This window comes from Xiphias gladius, chromosome 16 (assembly GCF_016859285.1).
Source record: "Xiphias gladius isolate SHS-SW01 ecotype Sanya breed wild chromosome 16, ASM1685928v1, whole genome shotgun sequence".
Lineage (NCBI taxonomy): Eukaryota > Metazoa > Chordata > Actinopteri > Istiophoriformes > Xiphiidae > Xiphias > Xiphias gladius.
Window position 1 is genome coordinate 6,560,572 of NC_053415.1, and position 19,748 is coordinate 6,580,319.

General features: G+C 38.7%; 2 protein-coding genes across 5 annotated transcripts; one reads left to right on the top strand and one right to left on the bottom strand.

Moving 5' to 3' along the window:
• parp14rs1 (poly(ADP-ribose) polymerase family member 14-related sequence 1) lies at window positions 1–12,590 on the bottom strand. 2 transcript variants are annotated; one of them, XM_040149024.1, is made up of 17 exons: window positions 12,401–12,590; window positions 12,157–12,257; window positions 11,559–11,589; window positions 9,489–9,773; window positions 8,722–8,946; window positions 6,321–8,575; window positions 5,822–6,052; window positions 5,294–5,515; window positions 4,964–5,042; window positions 4,422–4,568; window positions 4,185–4,247; window positions 3,802–3,978; window positions 3,173–3,391; window positions 2,456–3,070; window positions 1,991–2,130; window positions 1,604–1,778; window positions 1–1,247 (listed from the first exon to the last, which is right to left on the bottom strand). In XM_040149024.1, exons 1-17 carry the CDS (start codon window positions 12,573–12,575, stop codon window positions 964–966), a joined length of 5,424 nt encoding a protein of 1,807 aa, XP_040004958.1. In that variant the 5' UTR covers window positions 12,576–12,590; the 3' UTR covers window positions 1–963. The 2 variants fall into 2 exon arrangements, with proteins under 2 accessions (XP_040004958.1, XP_040004959.1); XM_040149025.1 differs by lacking the exon at window positions 8,722–8,946.
• On the top strand, window positions 11,910–19,698 carry parp9 (poly(ADP-ribose) polymerase family member 9). Of its 3 annotated transcripts, none has more exons than XM_040149029.1 (8): window positions 11,910–12,179; window positions 14,183–15,070; window positions 15,313–15,528; window positions 15,912–16,127; window positions 16,558–16,618; window positions 17,657–18,129; window positions 18,211–18,370; window positions 18,544–19,698. In XM_040149029.1, the coding sequence occupies exons 2-8, from the start codon at window positions 14,198–14,200 to the stop codon at window positions 18,816–18,818; spliced, it is 2,274 nt and encodes a 757-aa protein (XP_040004963.1). In that variant the 5' UTR covers window positions 11,910–12,179; window positions 14,183–14,197; the 3' UTR covers window positions 18,819–19,698. The 3 variants fall into 3 exon arrangements, with proteins under 3 accessions (XP_040004963.1, XP_040004961.1, XP_040004962.1); XM_040149027.1 differs by lacking the exon at window positions 11,910–12,179 and adding an exon at window positions 12,213–12,331; XM_040149028.1 differs by lacking the exon at window positions 11,910–12,179 and adding an exon at window positions 12,771–12,866.
• The last annotated feature ends 50 nt before the right edge of the window (window positions 19,699–19,748 follow it).

The window sequence follows — 19,748 nt, forward strand, 5'->3', positions numbered from 1 at the left end:
TCTGGAAACTGCTTAGCCAACATTATCATACAGGGATGATGGGAATCTTTTCATGATTGAAGAACTGGGTTAATGCTGGAACGTCAATGTATTGGAATAAGTTTACGGAGCAACAAGCCGGCTCTTTTATTGGTTTATCTGTTTGGGGTATATTTGTTTCTTATTTTTGTCTTTGTTTATGTCAATGTGGAATTTGTTGACAATTTTCAACATGATGGGTTTGGTACACTCTGCTGTTAAAAGTTATGTGATGGAAAAGCTATGTGCTGTACATTTATTAGAGGAAATTGACAAAAAATTGAACTGACATTTGTGTGGACTGTAAATCAAGAAAACTACTCAGTTTACTGTCTATCCTGCTCTAATAGACAAAAATTAGAAACAAATGTAGAACTTGAGTAATTAACTTTAAATTTATAGAAAACATATCTGTGTGCTCATAGTAACTTTTACTTGTAAAGGCTTGTTTATTGGAACAGCAGTTAACTTTCATTTTTCCTTATAAAAACCAAAGGTGATTGCTAACCTGATTTACACATACATAAAGGGTAGGAGAACAGGTTATTTCCGTCAGCCTCTAAACTCTGTGTACAATGTTCAGGACAATTACACAGTGCATAATATACAGAAAAAAAACTGTGTTGGGAACCCTGTCCTTTTCCTATCATTGTTAAATTTCTTCTTGCATGATCATTCTATGGAATGATCAGAGAGACATTTACAAGGCACTATATGGGTCTGATGACTAATACCTGACCCTTGTGATCATTACTGACTACTTTTAATCCAAGAAATAGTTTATATTGTTTTAAGGTTCCCCTAACTGTACAGTTAAATAAAATCTGTTAAGTAGATGGGTAAACAAATACATAATAAGCTGATGATAAGCAAAGAGTTATTTAATTTCGGAAGGCAGTGTAAAATGTAAAGCATTTGCATTTGTTATCTCAGTGCATAGTTGTGTCACTTGAATGTAATCAAATATTCTGGACAAGCCTGACTGTCATGGAAAATAATGAACATGCTGGGGTTGGCCATGTTGTCCACGACACTGTCGTACTTCTGAACGGAGACGGGGCCCTTGGCTGGCGGTACGATCATGTTTTGCTTTCCAAGAGTGTAATCTCCCGTCAGTACTCGACAGAGGTACATGCACTTCTCCCCATTTTGATTCGGCATGGAGTAGGTGTCCCTGGCAGAGTAGCTAGCTTTGACGGCAAAGTATGTGCCATTTCCAAAACAAGTAGCTGAAAATGAAGTAGCAGCAGAAAGTTAGAGTTAGTCTGTGAGATACTAACTGCAATTTTTCAAAGTAAATATAAAGAAACAAGGGAACAATGACTGTAATGTTCTGAACAACCATTAGGCTGGGATGATAACTTCTTTCAAAATGTATGTTTATTGATATCGGTCAGATGCAACTTTTAATGAGCGACTTATGCATAACCAAACTGATTTTAAAATATGCTTAATCATGGTGTAAGAACTAAAAATCAACATTACAAGGAATGGGATACACTGGAATTGTTCCGGAGGTTTGCAATAAATACGAAGGAAGTGTCTGATGACACATTGTCCCATATTTTCAAAATAAAGTTCTCACCATTCTTTCCTGCGTAACTCCTGTTGAAGCCAAGTTCGTTGATGTGGGTCACAGTGGTGTGGCAGGTGCCATGGAAGAGACGCCTCTCGTTGTTTTGATGACCGTTTCTCTGCTCCATGTCACGCTTCTTGATCTCCAGGCTCCTCCACAATACAGGGTTCTGGATCCTCTCGATCTAAGAGGAAGGAAAAGTACATTTTTCAGTCTGCGAAGAACAAAGCGGCTGAGTAGCCGCATGGAAGACAACGAAGTTAGTGACATCATGACCAGCTTTCTACTCTAGTGACTGGCAATAACTTGAGGGACTTACAAAGTGACTTACAAATAACAAAGTATGAAAACTAAAACATCATGGATTAAATGCAGAGCGTGTTAAATGCAGACTACCTTAATAACGGTTTGATTGCATGAGGCCTGGAACAGTTTCAGGATTTCAGTATGCTCTGCTGTTCCAGCCTTGATGGTGACGGCCTGACTCGAAGTGTTGGCTGGCATATTATCCCAATGCTGAGGAAGGTCTTCACCTACTGGCAAATTAAATCATTTCATTTTTATTATTTCTATCAACAATCAACAACAGCATCAACAATATTTTGGCATTATTTTTTTGGCTTACAAAATCAGATAAATCAGATCAATAGAGACGGCGCCTAGAGAGATCTCAATAAGAGGAATCATGCTAAAAGCTATGAATAAGTCGCAATACTAACAGACTCAAGTCTGGACTGAAGCGCTTTATTCTGGCTTCATATTGGAACTTTTACCATTTACTACTGCATTATGATCTTTGTTCCACAGGACCCAGAAGCAGAACTTCAAGAAATAACAAGTCTTCCTCTATCAGTGAAATACCTTTCAGTTTGTCGATTCTATTTATCTGCAGGGTACGTCCCTGGCTATCAGTGGCCGGTCCGTCCGGCATGTTGACAGTGTAGTCTTGACCATGGACTTTAATTTTTACATTTAGTAAGTTGTTTTCCAATGCTTCCTCGAGCTGGAAGTTGGTCACTGAATCAAAACTCTGAAACTGAAGCCCTTGCTGTTGGTATTGCCAGTCTACTACTGTGCCTGCCAGCTCCACTTTCCTCTTCAGCTCCTCGGCCTCCCTTGTCTTTGTCAGCATGTTATTGATCTCACTGGTGGCTGTGAGTACATCCTTGCTGAGTCCCTCAATGGTTATTGAGGCCTGGCCCTTCTTGCTTTCAGTCGTTATACTCACGCCCCTGGTTTTCTGGATGTCAACAATTTGCAGGTAGTCTGCATCAGAGAGGCTAAGGACGACGGGGTCTGAAATCTTGAAGGTGTCTTGCTCTTTGGTTATCAGGTCCATGATCCACTGCTTGGCTGAGTCTACTTTAGCCTGTGAGTTGCCGCAGATGTGGAAGCAAGTTGGGTCTACTTTCAGAGCACCAATAACAAAATCTTTGTCTTTCTGTGGCTCGCCAGCACTTCCACTAACAAAGAATGCTGAAAGAACAAATTCAAAGTGCTACATTAGAGTTTAACTTTCAAAACCGATTATAGATTGAGGAATATGAACACCAAAATTATTCTATTCTCTTTACTTACATTTGATTCTGTTGGGGAGGTTTCTCCAGACCCAGCCTTTATCATTAGGATCAGTGACTTCTCTTTGACGCATACTGTTGTAGAACTCTTTCAGCATTGGTGGCTGGAAAATAACTATCCGAATTGTCCTCAGGGGGCCCGAAGTGCGTTGGCTCAACACATCAATCACTGCATCCAACATGGCATCTGCCACCTGCCTTGCATCTACATTGCCTTGACCTAAATTGGTACAGCAGAAATTACAGACTCTCGCAATAATCAAAGTTTACAGCAGGGGAGAGAAGCATTATGAGAATAAAAGTAGACTGTAAAAGCTTGTAACAGAATTCACTGATTAAGCGGTCATGACTATGATCATTGTCTCTGAATCAATACAACTCAGGCATGAACATTCCCTCAAATTTCTGATTTTTTTTCTTTGCAAAGGAGGAAATCTGAAGAAAGTCCTTCTGAATACAAACCTAATTAAAATCCATTTGATTGCGTACCAAAATTATACCCTAACATTGCAATAAATAGGATCTCTGAGTTTTATTTGTATAAACAAACCCCTCAAATGAGATGGTCTGGAAGACAAAAGTCAAGATTTTCCACATAATAAACTCCAGAACCTTGCTGATAAATCTCACCTGTGCCAATGGCAGGAAATGACACTGAGGTGTATGAGTTTTTCACACACATTTGGAGAGCTTCTTTCACAGTCCAGTTGATTTTTACTGGGTCCGTCTGTCCACTCAAGTGGAGGATCTTCTTACACGTTAGGTTACCTGGCTGGGTCATTATCATGCCTGTTTTAGATCGGGCACCTAAAGGTATAGACAGTGGATTTGAATGCCTTTGAACCATGACAACCATGATCATGTGCGTGCATTTAGGTCACACTTCTCTTCTAACCAATCTTGTGTTATGATGTGGCCTACAGAACTGGCAAGCAAGAACATCGGACTACTGTGGCTGGGGTCATGTCTGGGTTACGGTGTCACAGAAGCTTAAAGTGTAAATGTTTCCTTACCAAGCATCTGGCATTCTTCTTCAACAGCCTGACCAGCTGCATCCAAAATGGCCTGGGATACTCCTAGAGGAGGGAAAGACTTTTGTGTCAATATTGATGTTGAGTGAGATTCACGTGTCACCTTAATATTACTTTTAAAATATAATCCACAATTTCAATATTTATATTTAAACCTAAACAAGTATTTTTATCATTATTATGCATAATTGAAATATTCCAGCTCTTGCTGTCATTTACCTAACTTAAGGGAGAATGTTTCATTGGAGGAGTTGACAATGACATCAGTGGTCTCCTTGGTTATGTCTCCTGTGACCACCTGTATAGCCACACTTCCCATTTTGGTCTCATGCATTCCTGAGCTCGAGACAACTTTAGAGAAGGAACCTGGTGGCAGTAGACACAAGTAAAGGATTAACAGCAGTGCTAAAACCCAATGAGTAAAGCTTTTTGTTAAATAACAAAATTATTCAGTATGGGTAAAATTACAAACTAGCTAATAGACATACAGTATAATTTGAAATTAATGAGCCATTTAAGTAATTTAATAAATAAACATACAAAGCATTTTTCAGTTACGGCCTTATAAATTCTAAGATTTTCCCTCCTTTATTACAAATTTTTTTTTTTTTTCTTCCAGTGTATAAGTGCACTGTTTAAAGCGTTTCACTCCTTAATGACACGTTTGTCATGAGAACAATGCTAATTTAATCCTTACAGATTGCTAACATACCGCATTACATTGTAGTTGCACATAAAAATGATGAAGCATTGTTGCCTACCTGGACTTTGCGGGGAACTCATGGACACTGGACCACCTGAGGCACTGGGGAACTCCTTCTTAAATTTTTGACTAAAAGCCTGAGGACAGAATCAGAGAGATGCCTTATACCAAAGCACTCACCAATATTATGAATATATTACGAAAATATTAAAAAAGCAGAGGTTAAAAAACACAGACATAATTGACACTGCCTCTTTGTAAACAATGTCACAATATGGAGATATCACTGGTTGATATTAATGATTTGTCACAAAGTTAATGTCCCTGTGAAATTTTTGTTTAGCATTCTAAGCCCAAAAGTACTACAAAGCTTATTTTGTTTCCTTACCTGGATAGTCTGTGCATCTCCTGGGTAAAGGACGATAACAACCTTCTTCAGGTGCTTACGTTGTTTATTACTGCTAAATGCTGAGATTTCATCCAACATCAAAGAGGCTACAAGGTCTTTTGGGAAACCCAGGTTTCCAGTGCCGATGGCGGGGAAGGATATGGAAATCAGACCAGTATCCTCTGCCTTGTACAAGCATTCCTTGAAAATGGAACTCAAGGTCTGTAAGGCAAAGCATAAATGCTTTTAATATCTAGCTGCAGGATATTGAAAGTCTACACTGCTGTTGCATATATTTACTGGCCCCTGCAACTAATATATAATCATGTGACCTCAAACTACAAGAAAAGTAGCTAAAAGCAGTTTGTTATACAAATTAGCAGAATAATGTTTTACATTAAATGCAGTGAAAGGAAAGAGACAAGGGTGTAGATTTTAAGTATATTCCTTATAATATGTTTTGACTTTTCATCAAACTCAGATCAGAGAAAACATTCAACACATACTAGACATGATAGAACAGTGTACCTTTTCAGCTGTGCCTTGTCCATTGTCCCATTGAGGTGCAACTGCATGAAAGACTTGTTTGCTCTTCAGATGGCAGCCGTCAGTAACAATGACCTCACCATCATTTCCACTAGCATTCTTTGCATTTACCAACTGCTGAAGTTTGGGTCCAGCCACACTCAAGATGGCATTTGAAACTGCCCCTTTATTCAGTGCAAGATCTCCAAACACAGTATTCACGGTCACCTCCGTCTAGAGATGTGTCAAAAGAATATTATAAGTTGCATGTTCTTCATTTTACAACAGTTTTTTTAGACAGTCAGGTCTATAAGAGGCTGTATGAAAAGAAGCAGTCAAGCCCCATAATACCACATCCAATTATGAAGATATTCTAGAGCTAGAGAATAGGGTCAGTAGTTAATACTACATACTCTAGTATTTTGTAGTCCCTCTGTGGGAATGTTTCACTCTTAAACTTATTGTTTGTTCTTAGTAAAAGATAATAGAAAATCTAAATTACCGTGGCATCCTCGATTTTTCCTTTGGTAAGAGTGATATCCAAGCCCTCTTTGGTCTTCACTTGACCCAAGCAGTTTGGATCAGGTCCAGCAGGTCCAGCATGTCTCACAAGCTGAAACGTGGTGGCTTTGGTACCAAGAGTTTGTTGAGAAAGACTAACACCATCATTTCCGAACTCCTGTCTGACAGCTGCCTCCATAGCCTGAACAGCAGTGTCATCATTGTTCACAAAATGGATCTTCTTCAGGGTGTCATCGTACCTCTCATCACAGTATTCCTTTACTGCTTTGCTGATGGTTACAGCACATGAATTGAGAGGAAATCCTTTGCTTCTGCTGATGGTGGGCAGAGCCACAGAGATGCAGCTGTGCTTTTCAGCAAATTCTAAGATTCTTTTAACAGCTCTTTTCAACTGTGCTAGAGCCTTCTGGGGTTTAGCTGGATCAAAGTTGGGTCCCACTGTATGGATAATTTTTTTGCAACAAAGTTTCCCCGTTGCATCAGTTATGACACAGTCTCCAGACTTGAGCTGTCCCTTCAAGTTAATTATTTTGTCACATTCATCCTGCAGCTGAAGGCCAGCAGCATTCAAAAGGGCTCCTGCAAGACCTCCATTATGTTTCAAGTCACAATTAGAAGAATTGACAACTGCATACACTGGGTAACTGCACATATCTGCCTTGCAAACAGCTATTTCCACTCCATCAGATGTCTGAAGCTGATACACTGCATTTGGCACTTGTTGGGCCAAGTTACCCTGTCCACCACTAGTCTCATCAACCAGTTGGACCAAGCAGCCAGTTTCACTCAACAGTGAGGAAACATACATAGCTTCTTTATCCTGGAACAACTTCTTCACTCCAGGCTTGAAGACTTTTAAACTTTCAAAGAACACAGAACGGACCAAGGCCTCAACCGAGGTCTTGCAATTTGCAACATCAACTCTACAACCACTTAGACAGATGGCCTCTTTTCTGTAAGACACCACCACTTTGTCTTTCACTTGCTCCAAACAAGATATGTTGGATTTTTGAATGTATTCAATGATGGCATTATGCTTGACCACAACCGTTTCTGTTACTTGAGCATTTTGCATTAAAAAGTCATCAAGCTCACTGCTAACTTTTATGACACTATCCTTGTGGCCGGAGACCACGACTTGTTGACCAGTGATGTGGATTCGAAGTCTCCTGCATGACTTACTGTTGGCGTTCTCTAATTGACTGACCAGATCCTGCCACTCTGACTTCTTCAGGACATTAATATCTTCAACATCAATATATTGAGACGTCAGCAGCCTTCCCAGATGGTCTTCAGCATCTTTCAGATCTCTATCAGAGACAGCAAGGAGCTGCACCCTCTGTGCATTTATCTCAAATGCTGCATTTATTCCAATTGATGTGAAGAGAGCATTTGTAAGCTCCTCTTGTTCTTCATCTTTCAACAATTCAAGCACAAATGTATCTATTTCTAAATTATGTCGTTTTAATGCCAAAATTGCATCATATATGACTCTGCTTGCTGCCAAAATCTCATCACTCAAGCCATTTACTGTCAAATCCAGACTCTCTTTCCTGAATGACATTTTGAGTTCTGGGTACACACAGAGCAACGTGTCCTGAAGACCATTTTGACATAGTATGTGGAAAACCGATGGTGAAACTTTGATCACTTGGGTTATGCTTGATTTCTCCCTCTGCACCCTTTTGAAAATCTTGGTCATGACTTCACAAAGAGCTTGCTCGAGTCTGTTGATATCATCCACAAGGCCAACCACTGATAAGACACCACTGGCTTTATTGGGCACGAAAACCACATCCTTATTCTGTAGTGTCTGTCTGATTTTCTCCTCAGACTCTTCCCATACCTCTGACTCTGGCTGAAACTTCAGCGATTTGAATTTTGACACAGTTTGTGCAAAGGCTGCCTTCACAGTATCCCGCCACTCTTTGATGATGGCTTTGGCATCCTTTTGCCGAAGTAGTGAGGAGGCGGGGCTCAAGCACACAGTAGACTGGTCAAGGTTTACGTTGCAGAAGTGTTTAGCTAAGTCATTGTGAATGGTCTCTGCTGCTGATTGATTGTCATTTAGGTATCTCCAGAGAGCATTGTCAATGGGTTCAGAGATAGCAGCAGGGAGTTTTAGCGAAAGCCTGTCTTTGCCATAGAGGGCTGTTCCCAAAGATTTATATAAAGGATAAACTCTGATCTCTTCCTGTTTGATATGATGCTTCTTCTTCGTGATTTTCTGAACAGCTATGGAAAAAGATATTAGATTAACTGTAAAATCATCTAGAATTCATATAATAAATACATATAATAAATGGTGGTAATCTCTGATTTTTATTATACTACATATATACTGACACAGTAATATTTAACTTGTACTGTAACTGTACTACCTTTATGGTCGTTAAATGTGATGACGGCAGACTGTTCCACTTCATTAACCATGATATTTTCAACAGCACCAGCTTCGTTCTCAAAATACAGGTGGAGGAGATCTTCACTAAAATTTTGTATTTCTTCAACTACAACTTGCTTTGTGACTTCAAGAGGCCGGACTGATAATCCTTTATTTGCAAACATCCTGTTTTGAGGACATCTTGTCACAAAGTCAGTGTTTTCTGTGAGATAGTGATAAAAAGTTAAGTTAGTTGGGCAAAAACCCTTCCATAAAATAACACAAAAATAAACAGCTCTTTGTGCTTTCTTAGAAAGTAGACATCAGCCTTGCCGAGACCTTTGGTTAAAACGAGTTGAGGATACATTAAATGCAGTTTGATGAAAAACACTGAATTTAAATATAACTTTGTTCACAAGAAAAATCCAAATGGTTCCTTTAATGTTAATTGATGATTTATTTATTTTCAGTGCATAGCTGATCAATAAATATAATTTAGCTTATAAATCTGGCACATGTTTTCTGCTGGCAAACAGCAGGAATTTTATACAGGATTCCACTAGTCAGGGTGAACATGGCTCTGTGTTCTTTATCTTTGAGCTGCCTATCAGTGGTCTGGGAAACTGTAGGAATCAAGTGATTCTCACCACTTGCAAGAACTAATTTATTGGTGTAATTCTTCTTAGTGTTATGTCTCACTGCATTGATCATATTAAGAAGTGCTATCAGTTATCTATATATGTATATGTTATCTCACATATTTACCTTTTCCACTCTGGAATGTAACCACAGCAGTGGAGATGCCAGGTATGACTTCCAAAGTGAACCTCTGGGAGGCAGATGGAAAGTCGGGAACCTTTAAAATGTTCTCTACCAGCATCACCAAAAACTCCTGGCTTAACCTCTCTGGAATATTTCCTAAAACAGCCGAGGTGGTGCACTGCTCTTCATCTGCTGTAATGTCGCCTCTGCCTTTTGCCTCTGTCTGAACTTCAGCTGCAGGTGTGAGCTCATCGGCACTTGACTGTTTGTTCTTCACAGCAGCACCCACTGTTAATGAGACATGAAGGTTGAGTGACTGAGCACACATTTCTTAATGAGGTTAGATAATATAACACTAAATAACGGAATAACATCTCTATTTGTGGGAATTTTATTCCAAGTGTTTCGCACAAATTAGATTTATTTAGCCTACCCCTCCAAAAAATAATTTCCCCACAACAACAACAACAAAAAAAATTCCTTTTAATTTAGTTTTTTAATTTTAGAAAATTTAAAGTGGTGCTTAGGTTAGTACAAGATTCATTGTACAGCCCCTCCTACTTTCCTCTTCTGACAGTTTCAAGCAAAGGGAAAGTAGCAAATTTACAGTATACATTTGCTAGCCTGTGTAACATTTTCCGATACAGCCTGCCCTAAACAAGTCTGCAAAGTTATCAACATTTCTTAAAGCACAACACTTCTGTTTTTGCACATCTTTATAGCTTATTTATTACTGGCAGACTGGGAGAAAGGAGGGGAGTGACTTAACAGCCATTAAAGATAGATCATCACTACAGGGCTGAGGTAATTTATTTTCACGTTATTAATGTTTTTATGACTATCCCTATAGACTATAATTAAGCAAAAGAAAAGGGAGATCAAGAGAGACAGTGCGAGAGAACGAGCACGGGTGGAGACAACCAAAACTGGAACTAACTTTATTTGTTCTATGTAATGGAAAATTCTGTGGTTTAGCAGTGAGCTGGCCTAAACAAGTGTCCAACTGACCAGTACAAAGCCCAGCATGAAAGTGTAGCAGAATATTAGTTTCTTGAAAGCTCAGTCAAGTTGTTCAAAATAAGATTAGAAATGATCAGAAACAACATTTATAAAAAAAAGTCTGGCTTGAACAACAGTAGGCTTTACTGTTGAGTTCACAGCAAAACATTAACAAGCTATCTTTTTGAAAATCAAACCCTGAAGACAAACAAAAAGCCAACAGGCACAACGTCAATAGGATCATGTTAAGATGGTTACTTCTTGATGGAAGAAATGAAAAGTATCCTTCTAGGTACTGTAAGGGAGATGTTTTCCCAGCTAATCAAATAGCAAATCACCACAACTAATTTTCCATGCTTGTGTGTCTCTAATAATGCACTAATGTGATGTGATGTTGTGTGATGTGTTATGTCAAACACAAGTTTAAGTGTAATAACGATACTATATACTGTACTAACACATGATCAAATAAAAGTTTACAAAAACTTTAAACAGTGACAAATATGCAAAGGCTTAGCCTGGGTGGCAGTGCAGCTGACTTAAAAAGGCAGATAGTATTTGACCGCAGAACATGTGGACACAATGACAAACCAAGCTATAAAAGTTCTGATTTGAGGAATGCCCTCCTGTTTTGACCTCATTTCGGTGTGAAAACTTTTAAATGATCGCACAGAAGTGTTTGGATAGTGCTAGTTATAACCACATACATTTAACACAATTAATGATTTTAATAACTTTTTGTCAACCATAAGCACGCAGATGCATGTATCAAAGCTACTAATTAAGAGTAAACTGCATTGACTAAAATTGTTTTTTTTTTAAATTTACAATTGGATTTACAAATTCATAGAAACAAAATCATAATAGGAAACTTAATAATGGATAAAAATATTTCTGTTTATTATAAAATTGTGTTATTAGCTACCACAAATTCCCTTCATCACGTGTGTGCGTGTGTTTGTGTTCTGAGACTGCCAGTATAAGTAAATCTTGACATTCTATCTGTAACAAAAAAAGAACCAGAGTCGTTACAGAGTAGGAAACATATTGGTGTTACTTACACCACTTACTTACATTTCTTGTTGAGGTTATCAGATGGACCCTCCTGTAGAGAATAAACAAAAAATTATTTTAGTCAAGATTTACCATAACTATGGCATCTTGTGTAACCACTTTCACTTGGCAGAATGCCCTTAATGTCAGCTAGTTTGAAAAGGAATCCCATCGGGCAAATGATCAGTATTTGTGTCAAGGAAATGAATTCCTTTACACAGAAATGCTTTCAAAGTGTTTTGTACTTCGGGTTACGACCTCTGCAATAACCAAGCAGCAGGAACTGGGAAGAACAATATGCGGCACTGCCTTGGGTTTCTGATCATGCACGTGATTCTCAGTGAGATGTGAGCCTTACAGAGACAGGCCTCAAGCTTTTGTACGCTCACATACATTTTGTCTCAATCTGATTAGACCTACAGTCCCCAATTTAGAGTAGGGGGAGGGGGTTGAAGGGTCCCCAGCGAATGAGGAAGTTATAGCAATTGATATGGCACTTCATTTTGAGGTCAAGACAGAAAGTGAATGTTATAGAAAAGACTGAAGTGATTTTTTTTATTTTATTTTTCAATTTTCACAAGAACCCTATACTCAGGCAATACTTTTTCTACTCACTTACCTGTGCTGTTTTCTCATCTGGAGGTAAGCGAACCGTCATCTTCAGAACGCATTTGCCCAAACTGATCTGATGCGCCTCTTTCCTCAAAACATTTTGCTGGTCTGAGTGAGTGAAAAGAAAACAAAAAAAACCATCCCAGCATTCTCAGAAAAGAAGTCGATTGACAATGATGGAGGTAACATTACGTCTTTGTTTTTTTAATGACAAAGTAGAGAGCAGGTCTAGTTTATCGGACCAAACTTACCCTCCTCTGTGCGGAAGCGCAGCACCGCTGTCCTGCTGCCATTTTCGTAGTCAACTTCACAATCGCCGCCGTTAGATTTCTTACTTTGAAAGTACTTAACTAATTTAGTTTTTAATCTTGGTAAGTTGTTTTCTTCGAGCTCAACGAGCAGAGGATAAGAATATTCGTCGGCCATGACTGTCGGCCATTCAGCCTCTGCCCTGCGCTACTTTCACTTTTGTTTCTTAGATAATGAAACTGACATTATAATTGATGTTGTTGTCGAGGGAAGCCACTAAGCGCTGACGCAGAGTGGGCTGAATCTTAAGACAGAGTGCGAGTATTGTATGTACATAAGGGGGGAAAAAACAACGACTAGTTAAAACCGGCGCAAAACTTAGCTAACATCCCGAGAGAAAGGGGCGTCCGCAACCTGTCTCGCTCTTTCACTTTCTGCTTCTCCTCAGTACTTTCCAGAAGGAACTGGGTGAGTAACTTAAAATCTCCGCACAACATTCTTTCTTTAGCCTGTAAAGTTAAAAGTGTGCTTTTGTTCTGAAATGAATATCAGCGTCGAAATAAATGCTAGATCTTAATAATTAAACCTAGCAAGCAGCTTTTTGTTTTTGTCTCGTAAACATGGTGCGAGAGGTTGCTCGCGCCGATGCACGTCATTTAACAACCGTGCTTAAGGAAATGGCGGTATAATTCTTTTTTTTTTTAATGGACTATGTCTACGACTCAAAAGAAGCTTAGAAACAGTGCAACCGACTCTTAGAATGTCGTTTAGACATTTGTCTGAATTAAGAAGTGATATTCTAGCTTACTTAAAAGACGTCGGGATGCTAATGCACGAAAGCCAACTTGATTTTTAAGTGCACAAAGTAACTGAAGAGTAACTCACAGTTGGAAAAGTGTGGGTAGTAGTGACACAACGGCAGGTATCTCGGAAAAAAAATATAGCACTGAATGTTCAATACTTTTGTTTTCTCTACGGACATTTTCCAAACTTATCATTTTACAAAAAAGTATAATAACTTTCTTGTATACTAACATTATACTAAGCACATTGGTGCGCTCTGTCTCCTTCTACTGGAGTGAAAGGAAACAACACTTTTATCTGGAATGGATATGCACTGTGTGTTCATTTGTAGGTAAAGTTATTCTCCAGGCCATAGAAGGACATTTCACACATGATAACACTGCCTATAGTATTAGATTAATTTGTGTATTGAACGCGAAATAATTAAAAACTCAGCTCACTGTGTCCATGGGTTCCCTGGTGCTCAGGCAACAACTACACAGCTGCCTCAATTAATATCCTCACATAAACTTTTAATTTTTCTAGCCAGCCAAATATAGGTTACAGACTTAGTGTATAGGGGATTGTTTTTTATATAGAAAAAGACAAAAGTGAAGATGCGTTTGTATTTCTATCTTACCAAAGTCAAATCACTGCTCTTTGATTTATTAAAATGAAGTCTATGGTGTTCTTCCAGTTTGACTGATAACCCCTTTTCCAATTCGGGCCTCACATGCAGTTGCTGGTAAAATTATTTTATAAGCCGTGACAATTTCCCTTCTGCCTCAACCCACAGTCCTATTTCTTACATATTCAGCTCAAAGTATTTATTGAGCATGTGAAGGCATATTCAGTAATTCATAAGTGTTTCTTGTCATGATCCACTTTGAAACTCAGCAGGTGTATTCATGATGTTTGAGGTGTGATAACGCTGAGTTTCAAATATATTTACCAGACAGTGGTGTCATTCCATGATGTACTTACACAAAACCTTTCCATAGCTCTGTTTAGAAACCATGGCCAGTAAATTAGATATTCCTCTTCATGGGCCTGCAGTTAACATTGTGTGGCAATGTGGACCCACTCTGAGTGATGTCCTTCAAAGAAAATTTGGATGTGTGGCCATCATCGAGGGTTTGGATTTTGAAAGAGATCTGACCATTGCACAGCAGAAAAGGCCAACTACTGTCCAAGAGAAAAGGTTTGAGGTTATGCTGCATGCAGGTGTTAAAGTGTCTGTGTGGAAGGCTGATCTCACCAGATTCCGGGTGGATGCTGTCGTGAATGCTGCTAATACCGTTCTTCAACATTATGGCGGCCTTGCTCAAGCTCTGTCCCTTGCTGGCGGTTCTCAAATCCAGAAAGAGAGTGATGATTACATCAGAAGGAAAGGAAACTTGGCAACAGGAGATGCAGTTGTCACTGATGCTGGGTTACTACCATGCAAGAAGATAATTCATGCTGTGGGTCCGCAACTACAACTATACTCCTCTAAGTCTGATGTTTCATGGGCTGAACCGCAGTTAAGGAAGGCCATCAGGAGCATTCTTGACAGAGTTAAGGAAAACCATCTGAAGACTGTTGCCATTCCTGCTATAAGCTCAGGCCTGTTCAATTACCCCCTGCCACTATGTGCAGACACCATAGTGTCAGCTGTGAAACACTACTTTGAAAACTACCCCTCTCAAAGATTTCGTCCTGAAGAGATCCTCCTTGTGAACAATGACGAGCCATCGGTTAAGCAAATGGAGAGGGCTTGCCATGAGATACTAGCCCCCCATAAGCCCATGTCATACAGTCAGGCAGCAGCTGCGAAAACCCCAAAACCAACTGTCCAGATTGGAAATGTTCTTCTGACACTGAAGCAGGGTGAAATTGAGAAACAGCAGGTAAGAATCTGAGATGTTTCTTCATTATTTAGTAGATTATGTACTAATTTAATGCATTGCAGTGTGAATTGCTGCTTGTATGAACATTTTTATGTTAACAGGTGTTACAAGTCATTTTTTCTTTAAATGAGCTCCAAAATGTTTTGTTTTTATATTTTCAGAGCTTCTGAATACATACAAATAAGCTATCTTATTGTTCTGATCCCTTTTTATTTACATTTCTTGCTTTTGTATCCTCTCAGACAGATGTCATTGTAAACACTGTATCATCAAACCGAAACTTGCAACTTGGTGTGATCTCCAATGCTTTATTAGTGAAAGCTGGTTTGGGAATGCAAAATGAGCTTTATAAAGCCAGAGAAAAGGCACAAGTCGTCGTCACAAATGGCTACCACCTGCAGTGTAAAGAGGTGTATCACACATTTTGCACTGAAAAAGGAACGGAAGCAGCGCAGCAGGTACATTATGAGAATAAGTCTTACAGGGCATTTGAGTAAAAAGGGAAAATCTTAAATGTTAATGTAGAATATTCATTATGTGATATATCTAAAAGTGTTAATAATCAAAACATTTTTTTAATTAGTCACATCTAAAAATATATTGTATCACAGTTTGCAATAGTTAATTAGTTTGAAATTTTCTTAATGATATCAAGAGAGCACATATTCCAAGTAACATTAAGTACAGCACAAATGGTAATGAAAAATAGCAGAGCCCAAAGACTAGCATACGTATTGTTGGGAAAGAAAATATTAATATACTGTATAAAAAATGTATAGATTGTACTGTAAGAAGAGCTCTTATATGTCTACATCTCTATCCACTTATTCATTCATTACAGATTCTTTACGAATCAGTATCGGAATGCTTATGGATTGCAGATGCAAGTCACCACAAGTCAATTGCCTTCCCCGCCATCGGTACTGGAGGCCTGGGGTTCAGCAAAAAAGACACTGCCCAGATCATGTCTTCTGCAGTGGCTAACTTCGCCAAGAAGTCCACAAATATGATGGAAGTTCATTTTGTCACATTACCCTCTGACAACAGCACATTCAAGGTTGTATTGCAAAAATACTTTCATGATATTAGAATAATATTACCATATTGGCCATTTGTGTATATAGTGGGTGGCTAAAATAGAGACGCCTTGACAGTAATCATAATAGAAAGGCAACTTAAACAATTATGAATAAAAACCAAAATACTAAACAACAAAACCAGGGACAGAGGAATAGAGATGGTGAGAATCTAGAGGTGACACTTTGTATGAAGTTGCTATTATATTAATCAGGAAAGTCAAATGTACAGAAATCAGTGATGTTTTAATTAAATATCATTGTAATATGTTTTTGTAAGGTGGAATGTGGTTATGTGTTTACTGTTTTCAGTTGCCATTGCTCTTAAACTTAATAACTCAAGGGAATGTAATGCTTTATGAATTGTGTCATAGAAAAGAAAGACATATATTAGTGACCTTCTCTTTACAGGCTTTTCAGGAAGAAATGAAATTTCTCCAGCAAAAAGCATCTCATCCCAGCTCTACACAGGGTAACAACACAATATTTCTGTTGATATTAAATGTACTAAAAAAGATGACCTTTAATGCAAGTATTTTGGTGGGGAGTCGATGGTGATGGAATGCCTTGTACTATTGGAAGCACTGAAGTGCCCATAATTACAGTAATTAACACCTTTGAGAGACTTCCTATTCCAGGTGGTCATTGTTTTCTATTAGATTCATTCATGTATGAGAACTTAATCTTGAAACTTTTCAGAGACTGGAAATTCATTACAGTGATCATTTTATCACCACTGGCTTTTCTCAAGGCTTTGTTATTGTGGTGTGGTAGTGAAACCCTGAGCAGCAATAGTCCTGAAGAAACATTGCTGATAGCGGCTGCTGAACAGCAAAGACTTTGATTCAGCAAGCAACTACATTTGCATTATCCTTGTAATCTGACTGCAAAATCCTAGATCTGGGATTACTCTTAAAAATACCAGCAACGAATCTCCCAGCTTCCAGTTATATGAATTCCATTCATGAAAATAGAGTAACACTGACAGGGAAAGGCAGAAAAATGTCCACTGGAATGGCTTACTAATCTAAAACAAGTCTCAAGCTTACAAGGTGGATACCTGGAAGACTGGAAACCAATTTTAGAAACTTCTACTATAGTTTTCAAAATGGTCAGTTTAGTATGTATCTATTGTAAGAACGTGCAAATTGTCTTTACATAGTGGGCTAAAACATAAAAAAAAAATCACCAGAATGGTCCTATAAAAGTATTAAGACATCTATTTATTTATGGTGTGGCAAATGTGTTCTAAAGGATATTTTAATTCCAAGTAACATGAAAGTATAAAAATTGTAGAATATAAGGAATCTTGTATACTACTGTAGTTTCCTGTATATTGCAGGAGTTGCCAAAAAACCCAATACAGCTATTGTAGGACAGCTAATGTAGAAATGATAAGCCTAGGGGGAATGCATGTTTGACTAATCCTGTCTCTGAAATGACTAAAAAGAAGTGTAATAGTAATGCTAATATGTGGCAGTGATTGTTGTCTTTATGTCTCCTCCACCAGCATTTGAGCACAGAGATTACTTCCCTGACAGCAAACCTCCCACTCCACAGATCAGCCTGAGCGGCCCCTCTGACGAAGCAACTCGCGAGGCTGAACGATGGGTCAGCGGGCTTCTCCAACCCTCTGGCACTTTCACTATCCATAACAACTTCATCCAGCACTTGGGCGAGCAAGAATATCTGCAGCTGTCCTGTCTAACCAAAAAGGGCGTTTTCATTGAGGAGTCCTTCAAGAAAGGCCATGCAGCCATAACTGTAAGCGGAGGTTCATATGAAGATGTTGCAGCTGCTGCGTTGGAGGTGGAGGCCATGCTCTGCAACATCCAGAAGGAGTTTGTCAGAGAGGAGGAGGGTCCAATGCTTGTAATGTCGACTAAGAATGTGTCCTTTGAAAGAAAGACAGTTGATTGCCAAAGCCTTGTGTTCTCAGACAGATTATCTGATTTCAGAAAGGAAAGGCTGCAGATAATCAAGGTACGGAATGTGTTACTGTAACTGCTGCAACTGTCTTATTTTCCACCACTGCTTGATTAATGATGCTTTTATTTTATTTAGTTGGAAAAAGTGGAGAACCCTACACTGAAGATTCTGTTTGACCTCAAGAAGAAACAGCTGCAATGCAACATTTCTCAAAAAATGCTTCAGCGCATACCTGCACAGTTCTGTGAGATGGTTAGCCATATTGGATTCCATTCAGAGTGTGCACCCCCTGCAGGTATGATGCATTTGATAAAATAACCTAGTTCTTTATGTATGTTAAATGATCATTTCTAGGGTCTTACAATTGGACTTACAGTTTTACAGATACATAACATCAAATGTAGAGAAGAAGGGGTAGTAAAAGGCACAATTCAGTTATTTTTCTTGTGCATACTCCTCTGCATACAGACCCAGCATATGGAGATGGCATCTACTTTGCTGGCTCAGTGAGAAAGGCCATGGAAGTGTGGAAGGAGCAAAATGAGGAGTATCTGTACTTTGTGGAGGCCGAGGTGCTGACCGGAAAGTCCACCCCTGGTAAACCAGGTCTCATTCTGCCACCTGCCGTGGGGACAGATCCTCAAATTCTTTATGACAGTGTGAGCGGAGGAACTGATATCTCTGTCATATTTAGTAGTTATCAAGCTCTACCTATGTACATTATCACCTGTAAGGTGGTCTGAAGAATTATTTCTCCACTCTTTCCTCTCGGTTTATTGTGTTCTATTACAAATGTAAGAATGTTCCAATAGTGTTAGAGAGAACTGGACAATAGCAAGTTAGATTATTCTAAAACAACCTGGAATACATTCTTAATGAATGTATACACAATTAGGAAAAAATTGGCAGTTTGCATCAAACCTTGAAACCATATGGACCAATAGCGCAACATTACAGAGGAATCACACATGCCAGGTTTGTTTTTCTTAAAGCTGAACATTGCATAAACTGCAGCTTTAAAAGGTTTGTTTTGTTTTCTCATTGTAAATTAGTTTCTTGAAAGCAGCACTGTTACTAGGAATAGCACAATCATTTGTATAGCAATCAAGGATTCAGATTTAAAAATGCATTGCCATAAAGTAAAAAATATTCTTTCTACATTGGTAGGACTCATTTGTTTAGTGGCACCATATGATACCATACATATATATGCAAACATCATTAGAGTAACATATTCCACTAATGATTATATACTGACACTATAATCCTTAATGTGACACGCTAAAGGCTTTGGCTGGTGGTAAGGGATGCACTGTACATTACAGAACTACTACAAATACAGGATTTTAACCTAATTGTAAAATACTCATAAACCAATGGCAATGACTGTCAAATCCGTGATGAAAGGGAAACTAGCCAAATTGGGATGGAGCACGAGGGAATCTATATTGTGCCTGATGTGCCTTTTCTTTTGTTTGTTTGTTTGTTTGAAGAGTCCAGGGGCTTTGTTTTGACGCCTAATTGTAGGTCAGGAAACCACTTCAAGGAATATGGAAAAGGTGCTTGTTTAAAGACAAATTGTGGCTGTCCAGATTTGTTTACTAATATTTTATATTTAGTGATCCTTTCATAAAGGTGATCAACAAAACCTGATCATCTACATGGATTTAATG

Bases quoted from the DNA above. Each gene is read 5' to 3' on its own strand.
- parp9 (XM_040149027.1), top strand. The intron at 16,128-16,557 runs GTTGTATTGCAA...TTCTCTTTACAG, and splicing joins CTGACAACAGCACATTCAAG to GCTTTTCAGGAAGAAATGAA. The intron at 16,619-17,656 runs GTAACAACACAA...CTCCTCCACCAG, and splicing joins TCATCCCAGCTCTACACAGG to CATTTGAGCACAGAGATTAC.
- parp14rs1 (XM_040149024.1), bottom strand. From the start codon at position 12,575: ATGGCCGACGAATATTCTTATCCTCTGCTCGTTGAGCTCGAAGAAAAC. The intron at 3,392-3,801 runs GTGAGATTTATC...GTACCAATTTAG, and splicing joins ATTTCCTGCCATTGGCACAG to GTCAAGGCAATGTAGATGCA. The intron at 1,779-1,990 runs GTAGTCTGCATT...CCTTCCTCTTAG, and splicing joins GCAATCAAACCGTTATTAAG to ATCGAGAGGATCCAGAACCC.